Source organism: Lipophrys pholis, assembly GCF_963383615.2.
Source record: "Lipophrys pholis genome assembly, chromosome: 2".
NCBI lineage: Eukaryota > Metazoa > Chordata > Actinopteri > Blenniiformes > Blenniidae > Lipophrys > Lipophrys pholis.
In genome coordinates, this window is record NC_137636.1 from 30,242,386 (window position 1) to 30,269,104 (window position 26,719).

At 44.2% G+C, this 26,719-nt stretch overlaps 1 protein-coding gene across 1 annotated transcript in view; it reads right to left on the reverse strand.

Moving 5' to 3' along the window:
* Positions 1-12,528: 12,528 nt before the first annotated feature.
* The window catches only part of fto (FTO alpha-ketoglutarate dependent dioxygenase), a gene marked incomplete at its 5' end in the record, with an annotated part of 138,162 nt that continues 123,971 nt past the window's right edge, over positions 12,529-26,719 (reverse strand). The window contains 2 exon segments of the mRNA XM_080458749.1: positions 12,529-14,154; positions 15,307-15,447. Coding sequence (XP_080314875.1) covers positions 14,148-14,154; positions 15,307-15,447 — 148 coding nt within the window. The 3' untranslated portion in view covers positions 12,529-14,147.

Below are 26,719 nucleotides of genomic sequence, written 5' to 3' on the forward strand. Positions count from 1 at the left end.
CAACAGATGTACCCATAAATAAATGCACAAAGGCATGTTTGCACACACCCAGTTTAATCACTGGTTATGAAATTGTTTTGTCACCATGGACACGTCAGAGTCTTTGTTCGTAATGACACTAATTATGATTCAACATGCATCATCGTCGAACATCTAAAACATTCCCAAAGGAGATAAACAGGTAATGATTTGAATGGACTTCGCACAAAAAAACACAATAAATCCCATTTAAGCTGCAACAAGTAACAAGGCAGTTTAAGAAAATAAAACAAAACCTGAGGCAGAAGTGGGCGTTGTGAGTGTGACTAGTCAGTGTGAGAAATTATGAATTGAATTAAAAGTGTCTGACGCATGCAAAACAACTGCAGTGTTTTTATATCAAAATTGGCTGATTTAGTCTTTAGGCACAGACCCGTTTTCACTGCGTTGACCAACAACGTTAACAACTGTAACTCCACCCAAAACTGTAACTCCACCCAAAAACTGTAACTCCACCCAAAAACTGTAGGCTCATATTAAAAGAAGACTGATCGTTTTTACCATGACAAGTACAGAACTCAAATATAAAGAGACTAAACATACAATATATTGAGTAAGATGCTTCGATATTGATAGTAAGCAAAAGTTAAAAGTTGACAAAAAAAAAACATCCTCAAAATATTCAAAAGTAGAACGACAAAGTATTTGTACTCTGTTCCTTTGCGTCTCTGATGCTAAAATATTTCATGGACTGGCTGTGGGGAAGTTTCCCTCCTTATAAATATCACGAGCACCAAATACTGCTTCTTATTTTTGTGTTTAAACAATGACGATGACTAGAATACCACAATGTTTGATGGTTGATGTCATGTAATAGTGAGTTGAACCGTTTTCTCTTCTGCTCGTTTTTTCTTCATTTAAGGAAACAACCACCCGTCCTACCCGAGGTAAAGACCTTCTGTGACTTTGTTGGATCGTCCATAAATTCCAGCTCCTTTTCCAGCTTAGCTCATATAGGCTATACACATTCAGACTCAAACACACACACACACACACACACACACACACACACACACACACACACACACACACACACACACACACACACACACACACACACACACACACACACACACACACACACACACACACACACACACACACACACACACACACACACACACACACACACAAACTCTTTCAGTAACATTAGCTTTTCCGAGGATGTTGGAAAGTGAAACTTCTAGGTCGGGCGCCCCCACAGCGAGTCTTTAATGCGCCGGCCTCCTCGTGTTTGCGGAGACGACTCCGCACCACACTGAGGGCCGGCTTGATCCGGACGGCCAGCGGAGCTTCGCTTCAGACGAGGCGGGGAGAGGAAAGTCGACTGCGGCGCTGCTGTTTTCCCTTCATAGCACGAGCAGGATGCAGGGGCGGCCCAGAGCAACGGTGAGCCTCTCCAACCCGAGACCCCGGGCGAGGGATGGGAGGGAGGACTGCCTGAGCGCCTCGGAGGTAGGGGGTCCGTTTGGATGTGTCTACAATGGGAGTGAGCTGCACATGGAGAGCCAGGATTGGGACAAACAGACATGAACCTTTGCTCTGTTTTTCTCAGTAGGACGCCGCCACAGGGGGGAGAAATACTTTAAGAAGTGGTGCCTCAATGTTTGAGGAATTTCTTGAGACTGAAGTGAAACCATTAAACATTCAATGAACTTAAATCTGCAAAAAGGGGAAGGAAAAAAAAAAGTGGATTTTTGTTATTTTCTGGGAATATTTTCCACCAAACATGATTTGTAGAAAGATGTGAGACTTCGGATTAAGATTTAGAAAGTTTTGGGTGCAGTGCCATTCACTCAATATTATAAAGCGTTTGCGTGGAGAGGTTGTAGCGGTTGCAGTGTGTGAGGATTTCACAAGAAATTGGCGCTCAAAAATCTAATGAAGCAAGTCTAAACGTGATTTTATGATGGATGGACAAACGGACACAATAAACATTAACTGTATCAGATTTTGTAGTTGGTGCCCTATATCGGGACATACACAGCTGACTTCCACTTTCATAGTACAAGTCTCGTAATCACACATATTTGAATTCATCTTTTTTTATATACATCCAAACAAGCTTTATCAACAACATATTTTCATGTGAAGTTCGTTACGAAATCCTACATAAACAAAAATATAAAGTTTGCCTTCTCATCTTTGGGTTGATAGCATAAATTCCCTTCTTCACTCATGAGAAATAGCAGCAATGCTTTTGTTTAGTTCTGTCTGCATTTAAGTAGCTTTCAGCTTGAATTACAACACAGAAATAGTGTCTATCCCCACTTTGAAATACAGTTTGTATTTAAAATTGACTTTAATTCAAAGCATTTACCGCACCGATGTAATGAAAATATTTGTTTTCCGTTGCTTTAGTAGCGATAGAACTATTTCTCTATGCAGATGCACATATCTGTCCTCTGTTCTCCCATAAGCTGCTTGAGTGGTGTCGAACACTTTTGGTGTTGCTCGCTGACTTGGCAGGGAGCTCCACTGCATGCGAGCATGGAAGATTTATGTCAGCGTGCGAGTATGTGTCCAAAACATGACACTCCCTGTGTACTCCCTGAAGCGAGAGGCTACACTTCCTGATCAGCAAGCCTGACACACTGGACAGCTGACCCCCGACCCCTCGTTTCACCTGCGTCGCGGAGCGAGTCCGCAGCCCATTCTCTGGTTCCTGCGGGGTCAGCGGGGTCACAGTTGACACAGCAGTACTGTGTTATGCTGAGCTATGAGAGCCTCCGCACATCAGCACTGCTCCTTCACTCAGGAAATCAGTGTCAGACCGAGTGGAGGAATCGGCCGTATTGCGTGAGTGCAACGGCTCCTCTTTTGAAATCATCATTGTTAATTATATGGATATTAATATGAATACGAGGCCGCATATTTCTATGTTTTGATGTGTTATTCAGAAAAGTGTTGTTTTTTTTCTTTCTAAATATTGATTGTTTTCTCCCTTTCACACATCTTCATTACCGCAAACATCAATTCCTCTGTATGTACCGTAGATATTACAGAAATCAGAGGAATGTGAAAGATTGAGCACCTTTTAGACTAAATGCATCACACGGGCTGTTCCAAACAAGCCCATCTCTGTGATCTGTAATTGATCAGTGTGACAGAGTGCGGCGTGGCGCCGCTCATGGGCACACATCTGACAAACGACTAGACACGACCTTAAGAGCCGACCTACACACTACTCTGAGAGGGGGGTGGTAGGAAAAAAAGAAAAAAGAAAACAAGAAGGAACATACCGCCGAGCCGAGGAGAAAAATCTATGCAGCTGAAGTGAAACTGCATTTGGTCTGATGACCGATGTTAAACAACAACTGGACCGGCGGGCAATTACCATGATTGGAGTGCTGTGGCTTGCACGAGCGATCGAGACAGAGTCGGAGTCAGCGGAGAGGTGGAGTATCCCCACCCTCTCCCTCCTCTATTGGCCGCAGAGGCCCAGCGCTCATTAGCATTCATGCTTTTACAGGCCTGGCCAAAGCAGTCAATGCTCTCCACTTTATTTATTAGTAAATAGAGACAGATGGCGATGAGGAGGTGGTATTGACTACCCATAGCCTTTTAAACAGGAATCAATGGCAGGGGTGGAGCAGTGAGTCGAGGGGTATTAACTCGCTAATATAGCCTTATGAAATGAGCCTGCAGCCAGCTCGCCAAGCTGGAGGTTCCTCCGCCCGCGGAGCCTCGCACCACAGTACAGTACACACGGTCAACTGTCAAGGCAAGCGCTAGAAAAGATGGCTTTACCGGCGAGCGTACGGGACCTGACAGCTGTCAACATATTTATAAGTGGACACACTGCGCCATTGATCCCATTGATTAGCTGAGCAGGCACGCTGCAGGTTTTATTCCAGTGACAGAAAAGCATTAAGGACACGGCAGCGCTCAGCTGATTGGTAGCCCCGGATCTCGGATCAACGAGGACATGTGTTGTGGTTGTATGTGACAAGATGGGAGGGCCTCATAGCCTTCACACTGACTGATGCACACACACACACACACACACACACACACACACACACACACACACACACGGTCAGCGGCAGAGATCTAGGGACTGTGCGTACTGGAGACAAAAGACAGGCGCTTTGGATGTCCACATTTACATTAACAGCATGTCGCCGCTAACTTCATCCCGCTAGTGGGTATTGATTGTTTTGGAGTGGATGAGGTCAATGTATGTACAGTAAACGTATCTATGTTTTAAATATAGATAGATAGATAGATAGATAGATAGATAGATAGATAGATAGATAGATAGATAGATAGATAGATAGATAGATAGATAGATAGACCTGTCAGAGGTAATCTCAATCATCTCTAATAATACATCTTTATAATGTCCCTGCACTGTTTGCCAGCAGCCACAATTGAACGCTGAACAACTGCCCCCCAATCTTAAACCACCCCCACCCTCCCACCCCCCAGGTAACATCCCCCCGCATCCCCCTGCACAGGGACCAGCTGAGCTGCAGTGAGTCGGAGCTTTAAACCACCCACTGCCGAGGCAATTAAGAGTTTAACCTGGATGCAGCCCGGGGAATCCAGAGAGAGGCTCTAGTCAAATAGAGCAACGCTCTGCCAGGAAGACAGAGGGGGGGGGGGGGGGGGTAGAGAAGAGAAGAGAAGAGAAGAGAAGAGAAGGAGTGAAGGAAGCGAATCTGAGCACACAGCTCAGATGAGGGGCGGAGGCAGAGAGAGTGAATGTGGCTCTGGGTGTACACAGGCCTCTCCTCCACGAGAAGAAGGTCACCAGCTCCCTCGGAGGACTCCCTTAAATAAAGTCCCCTATCCTGCACTTTTCTGGGCAAACAACCTCCTCTGCTCTTTATTAACTAAATATGAGGGGACTTTGACCGGGGGACAAAAATTCAATATTTTCCCCCCCACGAAATATTTAAACCAAGCAAATAAACAGACAAATAAATAGATCTCCTCTGCCAGGGGAGAGAGGGCCAGCCGGTCCCCTGGATGTAATTTGACGGCCCACTTACTTGGAGGGGCCAGAGCCCAGTGCTACTCAGACACTCATTTGAAGAGCTGTCAATCACAGGGCAGCAGCGCTGTTTGTGTGTGTGCGTGTGTGCGTGTGCGTGTGCGTGTGTGTGTGTGTGTGTGTGTGTGTGTGTGTGTGTGTGTGTGTGTGTGTGTGTGTGTGTGTGTGTGTGTGTGTGTGTGTGTGTGTGTGTGTGTGTGTGTGTGTGTGTGTGTGTGTGTGTGTGTGTTTTAAGAGGGAGGGTGGGGGTTGCAGTGAGCAATTCGTCCTCAAGGTTGGAGCAGATAAGCTGAGCATCGCTCCTGATGAATACATCACACCCTCCTGAACCATCCCTCAACCCTCACATGCATCCTTTACCTGCTGGACCGCTGCCTGTCAACTCCTATAAAGAAATGACCTGATAGCCACTATTTTGTCTTGTCTGGACATTTATCAAATGGAAAAATGAGGCTGATGGCCTCTGCAGGTCCATTGCAAATAATAACTAAAAGTTTCAGCTAATGTGTGACGGCCTTTGTTTTGTTTTTTTTGTTCATAGTTTTTTTTTTTTCAGTCTCTTCTAATCAAAAAAATACAACGTTATGCCAGTTATTTAATTCATCGGAAGAAAAAAGAGAGAGAAGACAATTAAAGTAGGTTTGGACAACATTTCTAATCACCTATTTTATTTTATTTTTTCGAAATCAAGAAATATTTTAAATAAACTCAAAGACAGAAAGGTGTTGCTTAGATTTCTCGATAATCATTTCATGGTACGCGTTGATCACTGTCATAAATCATTTGCATGTATCGGATTCGATCAACAACTGTAATGTGAAGTTTAGTTTTTAGTATTTTCATTCATAAAGCTTTGAAGTTGGAGATAATGCAAATCTTCTGAGATAGCTGCATTGACTTTGTCTTGAAGGAGCAAAACATATTTATATCAGCGTTGAAATAGAGCAGAATAGAATTTATAAGATTCAGCTGAAAGCAAAAACCACACATCAATTCAAAATCCAACACTCATTAATAAGTCAAGACGAAAAAATGATAAACATCAGTAAAAAATATTGTAAGCAATATGTAAAGATGTAACGTTCAACCAGCTCTTATTGCGCTTCAAGAGTACAGCGAGCAGGAAAGACATGTTTCAGCGTTCCACCTGAACTTCGGTGGGATCAGAGAAAGTAATAAAGTAAAAGAAACTGTACTTGGATACAAGAGTGGAGCATTTACATTCTTGCCTTTGACCTTTTTTTCTGCCCAGTTCAGCTGAGGAAGAAGGCAACCCTTCTCGGTGCGGTATTTACTTTCATGCTGCGGATAAATTTGCATGTTGCACAAGCGAGCATTACGAGAGAAATAAAAAGAATCCCAGAGATGACAGCACTGATTATCTGTGCCAGCAGCTTCGAGAACTAAAGATGACGAGAAAGATAAAAGGTTGTTTAAAGTGTTGGCGCGTCCTCCTAAGTTGAAATTATGATTTGTTTTTGGATTAGAGGTGAGGAAATAAAACAGTAAAAATGAGAGAGCCTAATTACCTCGAAGTTTAAACTTTAAAGGTTTTCTTTGCTGTCGCCCAGAGCACATGTGAGGAAAATGTGTATATTTTCACAAAACCAAACAATTAGGACCAAAAATGACTACAACTTCAAAGTAAAGCCAGTTTTGCTGAAACTTTCTAATGCAAAATACAGTGAAATGTCCAGAAAACCTATAGCTGTTGCATTCTACATATTTTTACAAAGTCTCCCTGATAGCATGGCTTTGAGGCGAGTTTGATAGCAACGAGGTAGCTCGCTTCCATTTCATCATCTCGATATCTCGGCTCGCGTCTCAGTGTTGTGTTTTGTCTGCTACTAAGAAATGTGTCATAAAAAGCAATGTTTTCATTGAATTGCTCACCATTCCCTTGGTGGTTTGGCCGGATTGGAGCTGATTTTGGCCCACAGGCCTTATGTTTGACACCACACCCTTTTTTTAGCACAGTGTTATCTCACCCTGAGTTACAGGTTTGGAAACAACTGGAGCACAACATTTCAGCCAAAACCAAACACTATCCAGAGTCTTTACATGAAGATTAACGCTGCACATTAAATTATCTTATTTTTTCTTTTATTTCCTTCCGGTTCCTCAAACCCTCACAAGACCTTTTAGCTTGTTTCGTCTTCACTATAAAAAGAATTGACGCTCGCCGGAGCCGTCGCTCCCCCCCCACTGGGTGCTGGTGGAGGTGAGAGTGGTAGGAGTGGTGTATCAAAAAGTCCTTTCATCCATTTTAGATGAGATGCAGATGACTCCATTATGCTTGGCCTGACATCAAGACCACTTGGCGGACGAGCTGCTAACGCTGGAAAACGATCCATTTAATCCCGCCGATATGAAGGACGGGGCTCGTGATGGTGAGAGGGTGAGACAGGTCGGACTGAAGGTCCTTCGGCCAGCCATGCTGTGGACGAACAGGCCTCGGTGCAGGTGAGGGTGGTGGTGGCGGTGGAAAAGACTGGACCAACCACACGTTTATGTCACCATTTGTGATGCACAATGTGAGGTTAAGTTTGCCGAGGTGGAGCTGAAATGATGCCAGAGTGAAAGAGATGAAGTCGAGCGCTGGCTGACAAGCAGAAACCGGCTCTGGCCCGGTGCCCTGAGGTGGTGCAGGTGATTTCTCTTATCAGATCAAATGACACAATGGAACAGGCACTTTAGTCGACACAGGCCTTCAGTCTTCTTCCTCACATACCTTTTTGTTTACAGTGGCAATCACATTCAAACGGGTGAGGAAACGCTACAAAGATTAACCTTTTTTTTTTTTTTAAAGAGGCTCCTCCAGTTTGCGTTTTTGAAAATATGGGAAGCTTGAGATTAGGACTGAATGGAGAAATGGGTCAAGCTGCAAACGTATGAGAGGGAAAAGATAAAGAGACCAAGGTCCTGTAGGACCAGTGAGGCTGCTGGTCACCAGAGCCAGGGCCACAGCGAGGACCCATAAACATGCTCCACATTTGATCAGGCCGCCGTTTGATCTGCGAGGCCCCGCTCCCTCCAGACGTCCTCTGCAACTCTTCAATCACACACACATAAATACCCACAGACTCATCACGTCATCCTCCGTGCTCGTCAGGGCCGCTCAGCTGCCAGCCTCCTGACAGCATCGACATCAGCATCAAGACTTCACCGTCACTCCCCTCTCGCTCTAATGCTAAGTGAACCGGGGGGGCCGGGGGGCCTGGGGGTGGGGGGGGGGCCGTGTCGGCGGCGATCAGCCTGCAGAGGCAGAGGACAGCGGGGTTTGTGAGATGAAACGCTTTCAGATTCCAGCAGCTGGAGAGAGATATGGTTCAGTTTGGCCACGGTCTGGGAGGAGGAGAGGAACGAGGGGATTTTAGTCGAGGCTAAATGAGGAAACCGAACTGATGTTAAAAAAGAAAGCATGATTTATTGCTGGTTTAACCACCACACCCGCGGCGCACCAGCACCAAAAATACACTGTCTGATGCAGGTCAATGGTGGAACCCAGCCAGCACACGCCATCAAATCACAGCACATGCTGGCTTGATGCTGGTTTGGCTAATGAACCAAGAACGTGGGCTCATCACTGGAAACGCCACAGATTTTCTTTGTTATCAAGTTTAACCAAAGTTGGTATCAGTGAAACTGAACCAACACCGATCTCATGCTCTGAAACAAAAGCCAACACATGTGAAGTCAACGCTGTGCCAGCCCAAGAAAAGTATGTGACCCATTTCCCACATGAACCAATCAGAAACCGTCATTACGTTTTTTGGTAGAAGTCGACAACTGGAGGAGCGACACGCCATCCAAGTGTCAGGGTGATGAGCCTTTGTGTGTCGTGTTGGGCAGGAACAATCCTTTAGAAGTGGAACAATTACCTCGTGATATGTTAGTGTGACACCGGAATGCTTTGTTACTAGTACAGAAAACACCCAAGGTGTATATAAAACGTCGCTGATTGCTGGATTTAGACGTCTTTTTGTTGTTTTTTTTCTTTGAAAGGTCATGCAGACTGTCGTTGTTTCACAGCTGACTAAAACTCTAAATTGTCTGTGATCAGTATTGATTTCAGTTGTAAAAAGCATGATGGGATTGATCCTCTGACTGAATGGTATTATATTCTTTGTGCGTATACACCCACTCATCTGATGCCTTCATTCAAAGTTCATGTGAACAGGATTGTAAACACACTGACATAACAAATTACCCAACTACACGTCAGCCTCAGTCAGCATTAGTCAGTGTACAGTTTGTGAAATGAGCAAATGTGGGAAACCAATACAATGTTTTAGTTTTTTTTTTCGAACAACAGATTTTATTTCAAGTTGTGCACAGAGCAAAATACAAAATACATGCATTATTGCAACTAAATGAAAAAAAAAAAGTAAATAAATGAATGAACAAACTAATAAAGGGCAGACAATTCTAAGAAAGTTCTTCATTTCAATCTCATGACAAATGATCCCGTGTTCAGGAGCAAAGCCACTCTGAACAATACGACTCAAAAACCATGGACAAGAGTCGTGACGTAAACCAATTCAGTAAAGCAAAACACAAATGTACAAGAACCTTCCCCCTCCTTTGTCCATCCTATTTTTACCTATTCCCTCCCTTTTCTCCCCCCCCCCCCCCTCCCCCGTGCTCGCTCGCCCCTAAAGTTACTCTTTTTCAGTTGGTACTTTAAAGTAATTCATTACCGGAGCCCAGACAGTGAACAACAGACACATTCGATAATGGAGTTTTGCTGTTATTTTCTCCGTTAAATGGACTGATTTCATCCTCTCTTTCCACACCTACACAATGTAATCTGGCATTTTATTCATGCTGTTTCATATTTGTCTCGTTTGCTTCATCTTGAGGCCTAAAAGTCCTACACTGCCGCTTCCATCTGCGACCCCCGAGCACCAGCTCGCTATTTTTCAACCCCAGTCGGTCACACCCACCCAATCTCTGACCCCACTTCCCCCCGGCCCAATTTAGTACGTAAAACAGGCAGTTTTTTATTAATAAATCTGAATGAGATGTGAATTAAACCTTTATGAGGAAACCAACGGCAGAATGCCTGAGCCAAAAGAAGCTGTGACCTTCAGTGTAATTTACAGTGACACAGCCGTCACTTTATGCGCTGCCTGGTATTTATGCTGACTCCGAACCCCTTGGCATGCCTCTTTTATGACCTTTAGTGCAATTAACAGTCGCAAAACATTAGCGCTAGTGTTGCTTCACATGTAGTCAATCAAGTCGGTGTTTTGTCGGCGCTGAGTGCTGTTTGTCTGTGTTGGTGACGAATGAGCGAGGCCCGTCCCACCGCTGACAGCCGCGATACAATCTCCAGCTCCTCTGCCTGCTTCTTCAATTACCACTGCCTCTGTGGCCCCGGGGCCTCCAACACCAGGCTGCACTCAGGAGCCTTGGACGCACACACACACACACACACACACACACACACACACACACACACACACACACACACACACACACACACACACACACACACACACACACACACACACACGGATACATTACACCCACAGCTATTCATTTGTACAAAGTCACCCTCTCAGACACTAGTTTGAACACATATTCATCAGTTCAGAAAGATTTTTTTTTTGTGAGTGTAAACACGTTGTGGTCAGAATCAAGTTTCATTCTTAATCTTTAAAGTCTCCGTTGCAATAAATCTGTAAAGTTTAATCCGCTGTTTTTTTCGGATTTGAATCCACATCCACTTCCCAATCTAATTCCGCTCCATCAGTAGCTTAGAGCCTCACATCGCAACGTGTGACTTGGGTTTGACCCCAAACTGATACCTTTCCCTGCCACACACCTGGCTATTTTATCTCCCTCTCCGCCTACCGTTGGCCTAATTGACGGCGGCCTGGCTGGCTGGCTGGCGGCTGACCTCAATCAGAACAATGCATACCTGTGGCTCTCACCAGTACCGTGTAATTGTCTCTTCAAGTGGGGGTGGGAGGTGGGTGGGTGGGGGGGACTTTTTTTTCTCTTCTTCTTCTTTTTCTTCTCCCACTCGATCCCCGAGGGGGAGTTTGCGCCGTGCTCATCCATCACTCAGTCACTCAGCCACTACAGGAAGTAGTTAACACGAGCGACCTCTGGGGTGGCGGTTGGTAAAGGGTGTGGATTTGAGCTTTTGGAGAATATTAGCCATCACTTCATTTACAGGGAGTGACATCACTCAATTAATCAAACCATCAATCACGCTGTCAGAGGAGATGTTTGCTCGGCTGGTGTTGCCAGGAGCTTTGAAGTTTAGAGAAAACAGGCGGCGAGAGGCGGCGAGAGGCGGCTGGCACGAAGCCGAGTTTGGAGCAGGTGAACATGTGTTGTGCACAAAGACTTAAACATCAAACCAGGATGTTCTTGTATTATTATCTTTGGGTTCTGAACACATGGGGAAAGTGTAATCTGAACTGGAACCCGAAGGTGCACTAATTTCTATCATTGTTTTCATGTTTCCACAAAGTAGAACTATTATACATTTATATTTTTGAGCAAACCAACCTCCGCTTAACTCAGAATAGAGTCTTTATTGTTATCATAACAAGTACAACGAAATTAAAAAGTACCTACCCAGCTGTGCCTCGTAGAATCAATCAATAACTGTACAAATATAAAAGCAGAGGCATTAAAACAAACACGCGCTCATCACTCATACACACACAAGCGTACATCCCATTGCACGGGGTCCCCTTATACAATATTTTGCACATTAGTTGTTTTTTTTGCTGTGCTCAGTCAAGTGACCGCAGTGGAATAAAATCTGTTTGTTCTTCTTTAAAACAAACAAGAAAAATAAAGAAATAAAAAACTCCCCACTTTTGGCCACTGTCAAGTTTTTAAAGTTACATAATACATAATAAAGGGTGTGTCAGACTTATTTAATTCCACAGGCGACACGCAGCCCCATTAAGGTTCAATCCTGTTGTTGTTTTTTGTGAACATTATGCAACATCATCAAACAGGCGTGGATAGACCGCCTGGCAGGCCGTTCTACGTTTGACACCCCTAAACTATTATGTGCATTGATGGATAAACCAATTGAGTGGGAAGATAAATATCAGTATTGTTTTGACACAATTTTTCCACACCTTATGATGCGCTGCTGTTCTTTGTCGATGACGTTCAAAATAATGTTCTGGGTTGCATAGGCGGGGCGAAACCTTTTGTCTTCAAGCGCTCGCCAAATACTAAACAAAACATTTAGGAACTGAACATAAATGTATGCCGGCTTCTTCACAGTGTAACTATACTTCTACACGCAAACTAGTGATTGTCAGTAAATGATGATATCCCATTGATTGATTATTGTGATTTAAGCCACGTCGTGTTTGTTAGCAAAAAAAAACCCCAAACAATAGATTAACATTTAAGGCTCGTGGTAATTGTATATATTTCAGAAAAATGAGAAAGGATGCAGTTCATTGGATAAAACACAGTTGTTGATTTTTTTAATTTTTATTAACTGCCATTCCTATTGCTTCAGACAGACAAGCTGTGGCGCAGGGAGCACAGAGTGATTCAAACAAGTCAATGCTACTGCCGATCTACAAACAAATCTCTCCGACAACAACAAACAACAAAGGCGCAGCAAAATAAGAAGCAAGAAGAACAGCGTTTGGCAACCATTAACATCTTGGAAAAAAAACAACAACAAAAAAAACCCCACTTCTGAAGTAAAAAAAAAAAAAAAAAAGAGTGCATTCTGCATTTTTAATAGTAAACAGCATCCCTACTTCATCATGAACTAGATAGAGAGAGAAATCAAACGAGGAAGGCTGCTACACTACTTTGACGTCGGCCCCCTTTTTCCACCCTTTCTAGCTGTTTTGAAAGTGGATTTTTTGTCAGAAGCGCCGGATCTTTCTCTCGCTCGCTCGGATGGCCCGCAGCATAACAGGGGAATGTGGTGCTCTACACACTTTAAGAGTAATTAAAAGCGATTGAACAGCTGTAATTATGAGAAACGGCGGTTGTGTTCCGGGTCATTCTATCAGTGCTGCCTTTCATCAGAGCAGAGGCAGAGGGGCCCCGCTGCTCGTCTCTGTTTCTCCATATGCACATCTTCAAGAACAAACAACTGGCAGGCTGCCCACAGGCTTCCTCACTCACACACACATTATCACATTTGTACACATGCAGACGGATGCGGGCACACACAAACACACTGAATGTATGACGTGTATACTGACGTGACGACACGAACACATGTGAACGAGTCACGGGTCGATATGGCACAAGCGCACGTAAAACGGCAAGCGACACATTCTTCATGTTCTCCGGTTTGAGTGACAATCAGAACTTTCTGATCCTAATCTCTCTTTGGTGTCTTCAGGCTCATTCCACTTCTGAACACGATAAAAATAAGGGGTGGCGGGGGTGGGGGTGGGGGTGGGGGTGGGTGGGTGGGGAGCAAGGAGGGGGGCGGGGGTGGGGTTGCTGGTTACACTGTACACAACTGAAGAATGAACACCATGAGTTGAGTTTTCTTACCGTTCTATACTGTATCATAACACTGTGTGACGAGTAGAAAGCATATATGTTCTGCACTGTGACTACTGAGGATGAGTCAGTCCACTGATCCAAGCATGACTGGGTTACATGAGATTAAGTAACAGAGTACACTGAAATAATAAATAGTTATACGATGTATGCTAACACTGAAATGCGGGTATGCTTCGTTAGACTGTTGTGACACTAGTAGCTTGGCGCTAAGCCTTTCTGCGTAGTTAGCATGTTACTGAAGCTCTATTCTGGTGTGTGTGCGTGTGTGTGTGCGTGTGTGTGTGTGTGTGTGTGTGTAGGGTAGGGTTATTTTGAATCCACCCAAGTTGGTGACTGTTGGAGGCTGAGATGCCGGCTGGGCCGGGTGTTTGGGGGGGGGGGGGGGGGGGGGGGGGGGGGGGGGGTAGGTGGGGAGGGTGAGTGGGAGGGAGGAGGGGGGTGTAGATGCTCCAATCAAAAGGAAATCAATCTCGGCGGAGTGACAACAGAAGGTGTCAGCAGTGGTTTGTCCCCTCAGCTGATGTGGGGACCATTCAGATTGGCTGGTGGGTTTCTGTTTCCTCGTGTCTTCTCTGTCCGTCCTTCACATCCTGTTGAAACAACAAACAGCAGTGAGTCATTTGTCACGTCAGCAAAAAGCCATAAAAAGACTAGGCTCCATTTACACGACACCGTTTCAAAGTGAAAACGTTTGTTGTATTTTGGGTGTTCGTTTACACGACAACGGTGCTCGGAGCCACTGAAAACACGACATTAACAACAAAGCCGTATCGCTTTGTTGTTAATGTTGCAAAACTATAAATTTGTTGTCAAAAATTACACAAAAATCTACTGAACAGGAAACAAAAAATGCATAATAACCTGCCATAAGTCATAACTGGATATCTAGCATGAGAGGATGGCTATAGTATATTATACAATAAAATGAGATACTATAACTCAACATATACAAGGCAATACAATGATATACAATATAACACATGATCAATACAATACATCATCATGTGATTGCATGTTATAGAATATCTTGCAAAAAGTGACATTACCTAACCTGGAGTAACGTTTTCATTGTCCTTTATATAGTTTCCATATTACAGTGAACATTATCGGCTCTTTTGCAGTCACAGTCCATTGACTCCCTGCCAGAATTCTTAGAATGAGTCCAGACAAACCAATAAACACGTTTAAATGTTGGTTCTCAACTAATTCTGGTTATAAGTCTACAATCACATTAAATCCACCAAACTCTGATCTGTGATTTTATATTATAACAGGAACAAAAGCCTTTTTCATGAAAGATTCTGGTTGTTAATGGCGTCCAGGTGATGCCTGACCGATTATTATTTCTCAAGCATTCTTTTTTCAAATCTAGTCACTGGTGGAACTCCGCATGAAAGCGGACTTATTGGACACAACACTTTTTATTTGGACGTCCATTGATGTTGCCTGCCAGTGCATCAACTGTAATTGTGCTGACGATGCACCAGTTCTAACACAGAGAGACAAACAAGTATCTCGGACTCCATTGAAACCCACGGCCTGTTTAAACTCGCCTGTCAAGCACATTAAAAGGTGCGAATTGGGCTTTTGCTGAATTGCATGTTCAGCATGAAAATGATTATTGACAGATTACAGACTACCGGGTTAAACATTTACTCTGGTATCTATGTGTCCGAATCTACGGAGCGAATTCGCTGATCACACGTGTACACAAGCACACGCTTCCAACGTGTTGGGCCCACCTCCAGAGCAGCGACTCCACTCTGTTGATGATGTCTGCCAGATCAAAGGGCAGAGGCATGTTGGGGTCATCCATGCCCCAGAAGGGCCGGTCCACCGGGGCCTCCTCGGGGGGCAACGTCTGGGCCAGACTCGAGTGGCACCTGAGGCGACAGGACACAGGAAACAAACAAACCCGTTAACTCCTCCCTCCTATCAAAACCAACTGCTGCTGGACACTCGTCAAAATTAGGACACACGTTAAGTTTCACCCGCGAAACCTTCAGCTGTGTTTTTGCTTTGTCGGATGCTGTTAATATTCTTTAAATGGGTTTAAATGTGTTTTCTCAGCCACAAAGAGCTAGATTTATCACTTTAGGGTGACAATGACTAACTTCTCTTCCTGGACATTAGATCCCACTCGGAGACGTTGATTTTACTTGATAAACATTTTGGTCAGGCTGAAAGAAATGTGTGTAAGCAGAGTTTTTGCAAACTGGGAATAGTTTTCGATTATTTTGATATTGACTGATGAGACAAATAAATCTTCAGACAAGACAAGCTGTTTAGTGAATTATGTGTGTGTTAAATCCTTCCTAAAGACACAATAATCACTGTTGTGCTTGACCAGGAGGCGATCGGCTTGTGTTTCCTCTTCTCTTTATGACTCCTCGTAACGACACTGCGTCCAGCTATAACCTCAAGCTTAACAGCGAGTCGGACAGCCTGGAAGCATTTTAATTACTTGCAGCAAAATGCTGCAGTCTGTTTCTCCCATTTCTTTTTTTGTTGAGAATATTACTATAATTTATCTCAAATTTGTACGAGCTTTAACGACCCTGCGATACCTTGAATCCTTAAAGCCAGGAAGAGTGACTGAGCCAAATAAAAGCTGAGAAAGAAGTGAGAAAGTGATGCGTCAGGAAAGCGATGGACGGCCGCAACATTATTGAGGTGATTAGAAACCATGATATCATGTATCATGATTAATGCCCCATTCATCTTATGCCCACGCAGCAGGATGCTTTCACGAGGACATCACTCTCTTTCGCCGCAATCGTGACAGAGCGCAGAGAAATCCAGCCTTCTCATGTCACTGCATGATTTCTTTATGATTAATAATCCGGGGGAAGTTGTAATTTCTGCAGCGTTCGGAGCCCCCGCAGACCTCGGCCACATCTTTTGTCAGACCTGTGTAAATATTTACTGCTGTGACTCCATGTTGCTCTGCGCTGTCATTGTAAATCTGCCCTCCCTCTGCCTCTTGACAGATGAGAGTGACCTCTGACCTGGAGGGGCAAGAGGGAGAGGCCGAGGATGGCATTCTGTATGTTGTGTGCGCATGTGTGTGTGTGTGTGTGTGTGTGTGTGTGTGTGTGTGTGTGTGTGTGTGTGTGTGTGTGTGTTTCAGAGAAGTGGCTCAAGAATACCATGACTGCTTATATTCCCCACTCAGTCATTATACTGGGGTCTATCCTGTCATATCTATTTACCCTACACACACACACACACACACACACACACACACACACACACACACACACACACACACACACACACACACACACACACACACACACACACACACACACACACAGGTTGACTATCTTCACGGGAACTTTCGATGCAGTCCACACGGAGACAAAAATGTTTCCATTCACAAAAACTTTTCCGTACTTATGAACTAACTTGGGAATTCTGTAATGGTCAAGCCAGGTCTGTAGAGACACCGTAATGCGACGACAGAAATACACAAAAACTCAGAGACGACATGACGTATACATGTGAAACTCAAAATACATAACATGGCAATTATGGACACAGGAGCAATGGAATAAATATTTGTGTGAACCAACAACAGAATCTAAGGTTTGCTTTGGTTCATAAAACAAAGAAGTTACAATAGAATGGTCATAATTATAGTAAGAGCACATTAACTTCTGGAGCATGAAAAACAACCGTATAAATCACCAATATTGTGTTGTTGGTTGTGACGGTCACCACATGCAGGTTAAGGGACCCTAACTGCAGACAAATTTTAACAAGAAACAAAAAAAAATTTCAAAGAGCTAAGCGAGAGTATGATGTCTTAATTGATGGACAACTTAAATCAATCCTACAAAGATAATTATCCACGACCACAAAAAGCGTGTAAAGGAGACATGAGGAAGCCAAAGAGGAGAGATATGGGGAGTTGGTTATGAATGAGATGAGGGGATGTTAAAGTTGTCAGGGGACAGCCAGGGGCTGCCACAATTTGTGGTTATATATTTTCATCGAAGCCACTTAATGTTCAACTGGCTCGCGGCCTAAGTGCTGCATTTTGGTGCGGTTAGCCCTTTAAAGAGCTTCTGCATTATGGTGGTGAGGAGCGGCATTAACATCCACTGTCCAATATATCTTCAGCGCTCTGGATCAGGGCCTGATAATAGCATCTGTTAACATGCACTAAGTACCATTATGTAGCACATCACTTCATAAATAATACGATTAGGCGACCTTGGGGCTTTGCGACGAGCCGTGTGTTTAAATGTTCTCATCATTTATTTAGGGTGCGAATTAAAGGAAGCACCACTTCAGAGAAAGAGGAGGAGGAGGAGGAGGAAGACACGGCTGGCATACATATCTACAGAGTGTGTGAGCACAAACTGACCCAGACAGCACAGGCTCACGCACACACACACACACACACACACACACACACACACACACACACACACACACACACACTGTGTGGTTCTGCTGACATCAGCTTGAGGACACCATAGGCCAAGGGAACCCGGGCTTTTGATTTGGCCTGATTAAGTATTCATGCAGCAGAGCTATGAGAGAAAACACTTGCCTCTTTTCTGCCGTCCTGACTCATAATGAAAGGCTACATGCCGTAAAAAACCCAACTAGCCGCCTCTGACAGAGCCGCTGCATTTATTTGACAGGGAATCTTGCAACATTAGCTTGCAAATAGAAGGCTTCTGCTTTACCAGAGATATAAAAGATATCAAGACTGGAAACTATCAAAGATAATATACTGTAGGTAATTCAGCGCACACTTTTACACAGTCGACCACTGTTCACAGAGCGCCGTCCCTTGACTGCTAAAATGGAACCAAACAAAAAGTCAATATCGAGCGAGGGGCCTTAAGCTCTCCGGGACTCCGGCGAGAAATTCTGTGTAAGCCGTGGTGGCGTACAAACAAGGCTCACCAAAAGACTTTCCCATGGCAGAACGGTCCACCTTAAAGTTAAGGTCAAAGACAAAGAGGTGTGAGCGCGTGCGGGAGGGGAGGGGAGGGGGGGTTAAAGAGGGAGCGAATGTGTTTGTGAGTCCAGGCTGTTCCAATGGATTAACCCCAGACAGATATGGCCCTAACTATCCCATCTGGCGCTCGGTCAAGAGAGATTGGCAATACAATCACTCATTTCAATTTGCCCCGAAACCTTATAGCCCGGCAGGCCCCCGCTCAAATGGTATGCTAATGTGAAAGGTATCTTGGATTCTATCGCCTCTATTCCACAGAGGCCGTTCCCTCCATGCAGCACAGTGCACTTGAACCGCGGCCGGGGCGGGAGCTCCGCCGGCCCCCTCGCTGCAATAAGGGCCGGAGCCCCCTTTGCGCTCAAACTAACCACTTTAGCTAAAGTGAGTGTTAATTATGGACAGGCAAAGCAGTCAATAAAAGGTTAATGTAAAAGTCAAAGGATAAATTCCTTTAAGCATTGCATCATTCCACCATCTCTGCGACCAACACACTGCTCACAGGTCTCCTAATCAATACGTTTTACTGTAATGCGCTCCCCATCGATTTACCCCCTCCCCTGCTCTGTGGTCCAGGCTTCATCACTTGGTTAAGGAAGATGGAGGGAGAGAGAGAGAGAGAGAGAGAGAGAGAGAGAGAGAGAGAGAGAGAGAGAGAGAGAGAGAGAGAGAGAGAAGGGGACAGAGAGAGAAAGAGAGCGAATAACTAACAGCTAAATAAAATGATTAACCTCGGTTTCACTTTGTTGTTTTTCACTCCGACTCTTTCAGAAAGGCTTGTTAGATGACGGCCAGGTGGTCTGATATCATCACTGCCATCACCACCGTCCCGACCGTCCAGATCATCCGCGTCATCAGTCCACTCAATCTCTGGCCGGTGCGTAATTGTGCAGCAGTACACTCAAGCAGGGCCATACATTAAAAGGCGCTCTGCTCTTAACAGGATGGAAAGCCGCCTAATAGACAACATCAGTGCTTCCGACTCATGCAATTACACTGATAAATGCACAATTGTGTCAGGCCAAGTGAAAAAGAACCCCGAGAATGTAGATGGGAGACAACACTTATTGCATTATTGGTACAAGAGGTCATTTGTAACCATGTGGGACTGGACAGCCTGGGCTGCTTGACTCAGAACATCCACTTAGGACATGTCAGCTGTCCGCCAGATGCATGTTGGGTTTTTTTAGTAAAACCCTTGCAAATGACTGGTGTGCAACAATATATTAAAATCGGTGAGAAAAAAAATCCTACAAAGTCAACCTGACAACGTGACTACATACAATTTGTTTATAGATATTTTTTTTTTCTTTTTTTCAGAAATGCAAGATTAGCAAACCACTTGAATATACATTTTAAAAACTGTATTTTCAAGTGTAGAACAACAAGTGCACTGTGAAACCTGATGGCATAATTAAATTAAATGATATTATGCTGACTTGTAAAAAAACATTAAGGACACTTGTTTGCATTTATGTAATTGAACAGAAGAATGATTTTTTATAATCATAACCTCACTGGATTAAGTACACTTAAATTTGTAAATGTTTTTAAACACTGGTGATTCTGTGGCAGAAAGAATATTGCTAAAGCAAAGAAAAAAAAAAAAAATAGGACCAAAGACTATTTGATATTTTTTAAATAAAAATTGTTATTTTAATCCTTAATTATTGGTGTTAGTCAATTATTTTTAATAACTTAAAACTGTGTAATTGATTCACTGAAGCTGTAACAACACAGTTACTCAAACTGAATGACTATCGATAGTTTGAATTGTTTTTACAACGTTGTGTTTGTGCTCCCACCTGTTTGTAAGTTCATTTAATACCTGCACCATCAGACAACCGCAGAATCTCGATGTTTCTCTTCAAAGTATTTATGCACGTGGCAATTATCAGCAGGAGCAGATGACACCAGATCTGATAGCAGGTGATATTGTGTACCTTCAATCTTCAGTTCAAACATGTAAGCTGTCAAGAAGACACAAGTCATTTCTTACACAGAGGTCATCCTCAGTTGTCACATCACAAGCTGTCAAATGCATTTCAAGCACCAGTAAATGCCTGATGGTAAGTCAACTTTTGAACTGCTGGCAAAACATATTAGCAGTGTGTCAAGTTGCAAACACACATGCGTCTTTTTAATACAATGCAAAGAGCCCCTGTCATTTGTTTATTTTACGTTACACCCAAAACCTGCCTTGCCTTGAGATTCAACAAAAGATAAAGTACCACCCTTTAATCAATGAGTCCCAAGTGGACTTGCATTGTGACCATGATTTCATGCAGTGCAGTGATTACAATAAAGCCGAAACTTGTTCCACCTACTTTGACTGCAGTAACTGAAATGGTTTGTATTGTTTTCTTTTTTAAGGCTGTTTAAAAAAATACCAGATAAAAGAATAATATGTTCTTGGGCAGTGCACTGAGAATTGGTTCCAAGGTATGGGCCGTGCCCAACACATTTTTGTACAGTGGACCAAATAATAAACTCTTGTAAAGGCACAATGAGTATCAATCGATTAATCTTCTGTGTCAATTTTGATCTGTATGACATATCGGTGCTGATCGAGGTGAAATACCTCCGCTCACCTGCTTCGTCATGTGCGGCCCACCACTTCATCTGACTCAAGAAATTCTGTGCAGGTGTGGATTTTTATGGTTTTGGCAGCCTGAGTGGCCCGATAGCTGAGAATGCAATCAAACAAGTCATGAAAAAACAGGCATGTGCCTCATAAATCAGCCTAACCCTGAAGGTAAGGCATGCAATCATGTCCGAAGGAGAAGGAAGAAAGACAGAAGTATATTGTCCATGTACATTCTGCACATAGGTAATATTGTGTAAGAAATGAGTGATTGAGCACATTTGTTTTTGTATGTCATCCAGTTCTATAGAAGGCGAAAGGAAGACGGACGGAGAGCATTTATCTACATACTTATCTCACAACTGTGTTTTGCAAGATATTGGAGACAGTCAGAGCAAGGCCCAACCTGCCAACTGTCACGTTTAGATCTTCACCTACAGCACCCAGGACTCCAAGGGTCCTGTGAATACAAAGGGCTTTCCTCATTAGAGCCTGAACGGCGTCTCAGATCCTTGAAACCACCAGCTCCTATTATCCCAATCACTGCCACATTCGGGGTAAATATAAAGTGGTGCAGAATGTGAGCCAGCCAGCCAGAAAGAAAGAGAGCGTGGGCAGAGCCGCGTCTTAAGCGTTTCCTCAGGATCAATCACATGCTATTGTGTCTGCAGACAGCTGCTGACTGTACACTTTGTGAGTGTGTGAGGTGGGCAATTGTGGAGAGAGAAACAGAGTGGGTGGGAGGAGTGTGGGGGGGGGGGGACATCATGAAATGCATGACATATGTTCCTTTCATTTTGATTCCCTCTAAGGAGCCTGGGCTAATAAAACTAACATCTGATGCACTCTTTTCCCCTTTAATTAATGGTTGTGGAAACCACACAAAAAAATGCATTAGCAAGAAAGGGGAAGGAGGGTGGAGGAGAAGGTGGGTGCCGCGTGGTGCCTTCTGAACCCGCACCCACCCACCCACGTGCCACCATGGCTCTGCTGCTGCTGGGAACAATGACTCTGCCATGGGGCGTGGGTACCTTTGGGTGGGGCAGCCCCTTCCTCAGAGTCTGTGAGGTCTCCCTCTTGCCAGCTGCAGTCTGGTTTGCTCATTAAACCACATGAAACAAATAAGGCTCGTTATTGGCATCTCCAGCCAGTTAAAAAAAAACAAAAAAAAACAGAACTGTGGGTTTGCGTTTAGGGCTTCGTACATTTCAGTAGATTTAGCTGGAGTCTCCAGCGTCAACAGAGAAGTTTCGTTGTACCTGCACAGGCTCAGTCTGCTTTCACACCCTGCAGTGTTTGATGTGGCCTGGCGAGCTGCCCCGTTCAGAGCAGGGCGAACCAGATGTAACAGAAAAAAAAGCACACACACACACAAAGAGAGCTGGCCTCTAAACAGCTTTCATAATTGGAAGCAATAAAAACACTATTGCAGTCTGGAAGTGCAAAGGAGGCGAGCCTCTGAACTACAGCTACTGGTCTCCAAAAAAAATTCAAAAAACCAGGTGGACGTCCATTAGGTACTTAACAGCATAACAAATTACTGAACACCCCGGCCCTCTTCGTTTCCTCCTCAGGCTATGGGACGGAATGTGGTCTAACGTCAACACAGGCACAAAATATATGACAACTGTTCAAATAAAATCAGTTTCCAATAATTACATTTTTTTTTAAAAAAGAGGCAGAAAAGGAAACTGACAAACAGGTCATCCATACTGTTTACTCTGCTGATAAAGGGAGAACATAACAAACCCCCTGAGGCAAAAGGTATGTATGTTTTTGTCTATGTATGAGAGAGTGTAAGCGTCAAACAGAGAGTGTGTGTGCGTGCTTTCAGGAGAAATGTGTTTGTGTGCTTCAGGCCGACTGGGGAGGAATGAGAGAGGTTGTGGCTTTTGGCCTAGGAGGCCACCTGTGCCAGGCTACAGGATTGTTCAAACCAAGCAGCTCACTTGGAGGGAGAGTGAGAGGGGACAAAAAAAAAAAAAAACCCACACAAACAAAAAAAGTTTACTCTGCGCCTTGCCTGTAACGCCGCAAGGATAACACAAAGCGGGAATGGCTGCCTGGCTCAACTCGGTATCCCAAAACCAGCCACACGTAGGGAAACACTCTGATGCATACAGGCGAAAGTGAATAGAATCGCTCTTGAAGAGACAGTGAAGTTTCACTTGACGATGGTGTTTATTTATAAAGCCCAGGAGAGAAAAGGGAGCAATAAGAGGAATTGATGGCGAGGGTAAGGAGGTTACGAGTCTGCGTGTGACTGCACTTATTCACAGCTTGGCGTTGGAAGGCCGTAAATCTGCTGTTGGGGGATCAAGACGAAGGTAAATGTGGCATCGGGAGTACTAACTCTTAGTTTTCTGGAGGAAAAATTTCCATTTTGTTTATAAATCATTACAACCTTTAATTATTCTTAATGATCCTTCAACTGGTACAAATTCGATGTAGCCAGTTATTTCTAATAACTTAAAATTGTGTAATTCATTCACTGAAGTTGTAATGATAAAATTACTCAAATCAAATCATTACTGATGATTAAATTGTTCAAGGTATTAACCTCAAGCTATTCACAGACACTGATTGTCTTTATTTTTTTGAGTTGAACTAACTCGGGCACAGTAATTGTCTTTACCCGTTTTGGAGAAAAGCTATAAAAAAAAATAAAAAAATCATCTCATCCCTAAAACTTTGTCAGAGCCCATGTGTATTGCTGATGTGAGTTCTTTGCTATGAACACTAGTTCTTACATCTAAATGGCATACCGATGCTGTGAAAACTTGTCCTGCTGAGAGGGATCTTCCCTAACCCCCCACCTCATGATGAGTTCCTTCCCCCTGGCAAAGTGCACGTGCCTTGTGGACATCATCTGAACGGTGCAATAAAGCTGGTGATGGATGAGGTTTGCCTCAGCTGAGGCCATTGGATGACACCTGACCCCGTTCACATGATAGGGCCGATCCGACATAGCCACAATTCCCACCTGTCTTCAGGTGACAATGGCAGGGGTCAAACTGGCCCAGCTAATTATAGTCTATTGTAACTTAAATTGCCGAGTTACAAGTCATCCTTCTAGCTCCGGGCGATATGGTGTTAAGTTCAGAGGCCTTTGTGTAAAGCAAAACTGTGAGACAGAAGCTTTAAACTGTTGCACAACAGATATTGGGTTTCAGAAATGTGTATATTAAACCACTTTACAAGAAGAAAAAGAGACAGCGAAGTTCCTGCTGAATTGATAGAAAGCATGGGAACATTCGAGCAACTATTTGAAACATCCCTGAATAAATACGACATACTGTTCAAATCAAGTCACCTCACTGTTGACACTTGTTGTCATTATGCTCGACAAACCAGTGACTGAAAACAACAACCCAATGAAGCACTCATAAATCTTAAACCCATAATTCAAACAGGTGCAGGTGGAGGCCATAAGATGACTACCAACAAGACATTCTGGCAAAACCAAACAGGTAAGTGTATCAGAATGCTGGTAGGCTGGCTGTAATTATTCTTTCAAGGCAGGACTTTGGTCTTTTTTTTTTTTTTTTAAAGCTTTTTATAGACAATCAAAGGAGTGGCACAATTAAAGATGATGTTCACATTCCCCATTACTCACTATGTTTACAGTACAGGATGAACTTATTATGAAACTCCCAAGTTCACAGATGCACTTTTCTTTTCACCCCCAGAAAACCTCGGTAAAGCTTATTATTCAGGCATGAAAGAAGCCCTATAGTGTTTGTAGCACAGTATGTGAGCCTTGTGTGCATCCAAGCGTACACATGTGTGCACCATGCGTCCGTGCCAGAGGAGCGCTCGCTCCGCCAGGTGTTTGAACTTCTGCATCACCTGGTATTCCTGCTGCGCGAACACGAGTTTTGTTTCACCCTATTAAGTAAATAGTGTAATTAAAGGGCCTCGGCATTTAAAGCGTTGCGAACAGCCCAGCAATTTGTTTGGAAGAGCAGTCAGGCTGGGCCCTGAGGCATCGCGGTGAACAGGATGCAAAGGGTTCACACAGCAAGCCAGGGGACCAGCAGTATAATGGTGTGTGCGGGCGATGGTATGCAGCTACCTGGTTGTGTGGATAGGATGATTTCTAGGTGTGGCAGTAAAACACTCATTGGAAGATGTTCTGGGTGGTGGAAAAAGCTGCTCTTTATGGTTTAACAGGTACTTAGGTATTAACATGATGTGTCGTGGTAGCAAAATCAGGGCTTGATGCAATAACTGTGCCCGTGTAACTCGGCTTCTTTTCATCAAATCCAACCCTTTGTCGTGAAGACAGCAAAGTATAGAGGAGGTGTTCATTGTGAAGTTAAGCAATAAAAATGGGAAAAGTTGAAGGTGACACAAGCAGGCTTAGCTTGTTTGCCACAAAGACAGCCGTAAGACAAAAGCCACAGGCAGAGATCAGCGTAAAACAGAGGGATTACAACTGGAGTGGTACCAGAGATCAACTCTCTCCATTAGTTTCCTCTCTTAAGGATTTTTTTCCCCACTACAGGCATCCCAACTCTGCGCCACCTATCCCGGCGTGTACGCTTCCTGCTAAATTCTCTGCCGTTACAGCTCATCCAGGGTCAGCTGTGGGGAGTAAGCGAGGGATAACCTCTTTCTGAGCTTCCGCGAGAGCCCAGATGGCTGCGCGGAAGCTCTGATCCAAAAACTAGCTTACAACTCAATCACTGTGGCCGCATCTCCAAGTCCACAGTTTAACCCCCTCTGATGTCAGCCAAGGTCACAGATGCACACTTGAGAGGCAAAAAGAGCCAGGAGTGAAGTGCTGCCAGAGTCGAAGGAATTAGATCTGGGCTGAGTGGCCCTCATCTGGCTAAGCCTGGTAAGTAGCAAGACTAACAGGCTGAGGCACGGTGGCTTGAGTTCGCACACACACATGCATTTAAGCTTTCACACAAATGGACACACACATAAATAAGGAGACAAACACACACTGACATAGTCACAGGAACACACATACACACACACACACAAACACACACACACACACACACACACACACACACACACACACACACACACACACACACACACACACACACACACACACACACACACACACACACACACACGGGAAGGACTCGGAGGGCTACAGATGGCGTGCCCTGGGCCTGGTGACTGGGGCTCTGATTGAGCTAGTTTAGGATCCAGCATGGAAGCTGCCACAATGCACAGAGCTCAGGGGTTGGGGAGGAAGACAAAGAACAGCGGAAGGAGTGCAGGAGGGGTAGAAATGAGAGGGTTGGGATCAGTCTCCTTTTTCCCTGCATGGGGGCACCAAATATTATTTGTTCAATATCAACATGCCACTGTCCATTCCCCTTGCCCTATTGCCCACATGCTACCCCCTATGTTTCCATACAGGCGACAGCACACCGCACTGCAAACACACAGACGCAGACACACACTGTGAAGCCAGCGGCCACTTCAGCCATAATTCCGCTTGACTTCCGCTGTCTGACTGGCAGGAGACAGGGAGGGTGAGGACAACAAGCTGTGAATACGGGAAGAGACAGAAAATCATTGAGAACCTTGCCTTTATGAATCTTTGATGAGAGAGCGTGGGGGCTGGCGG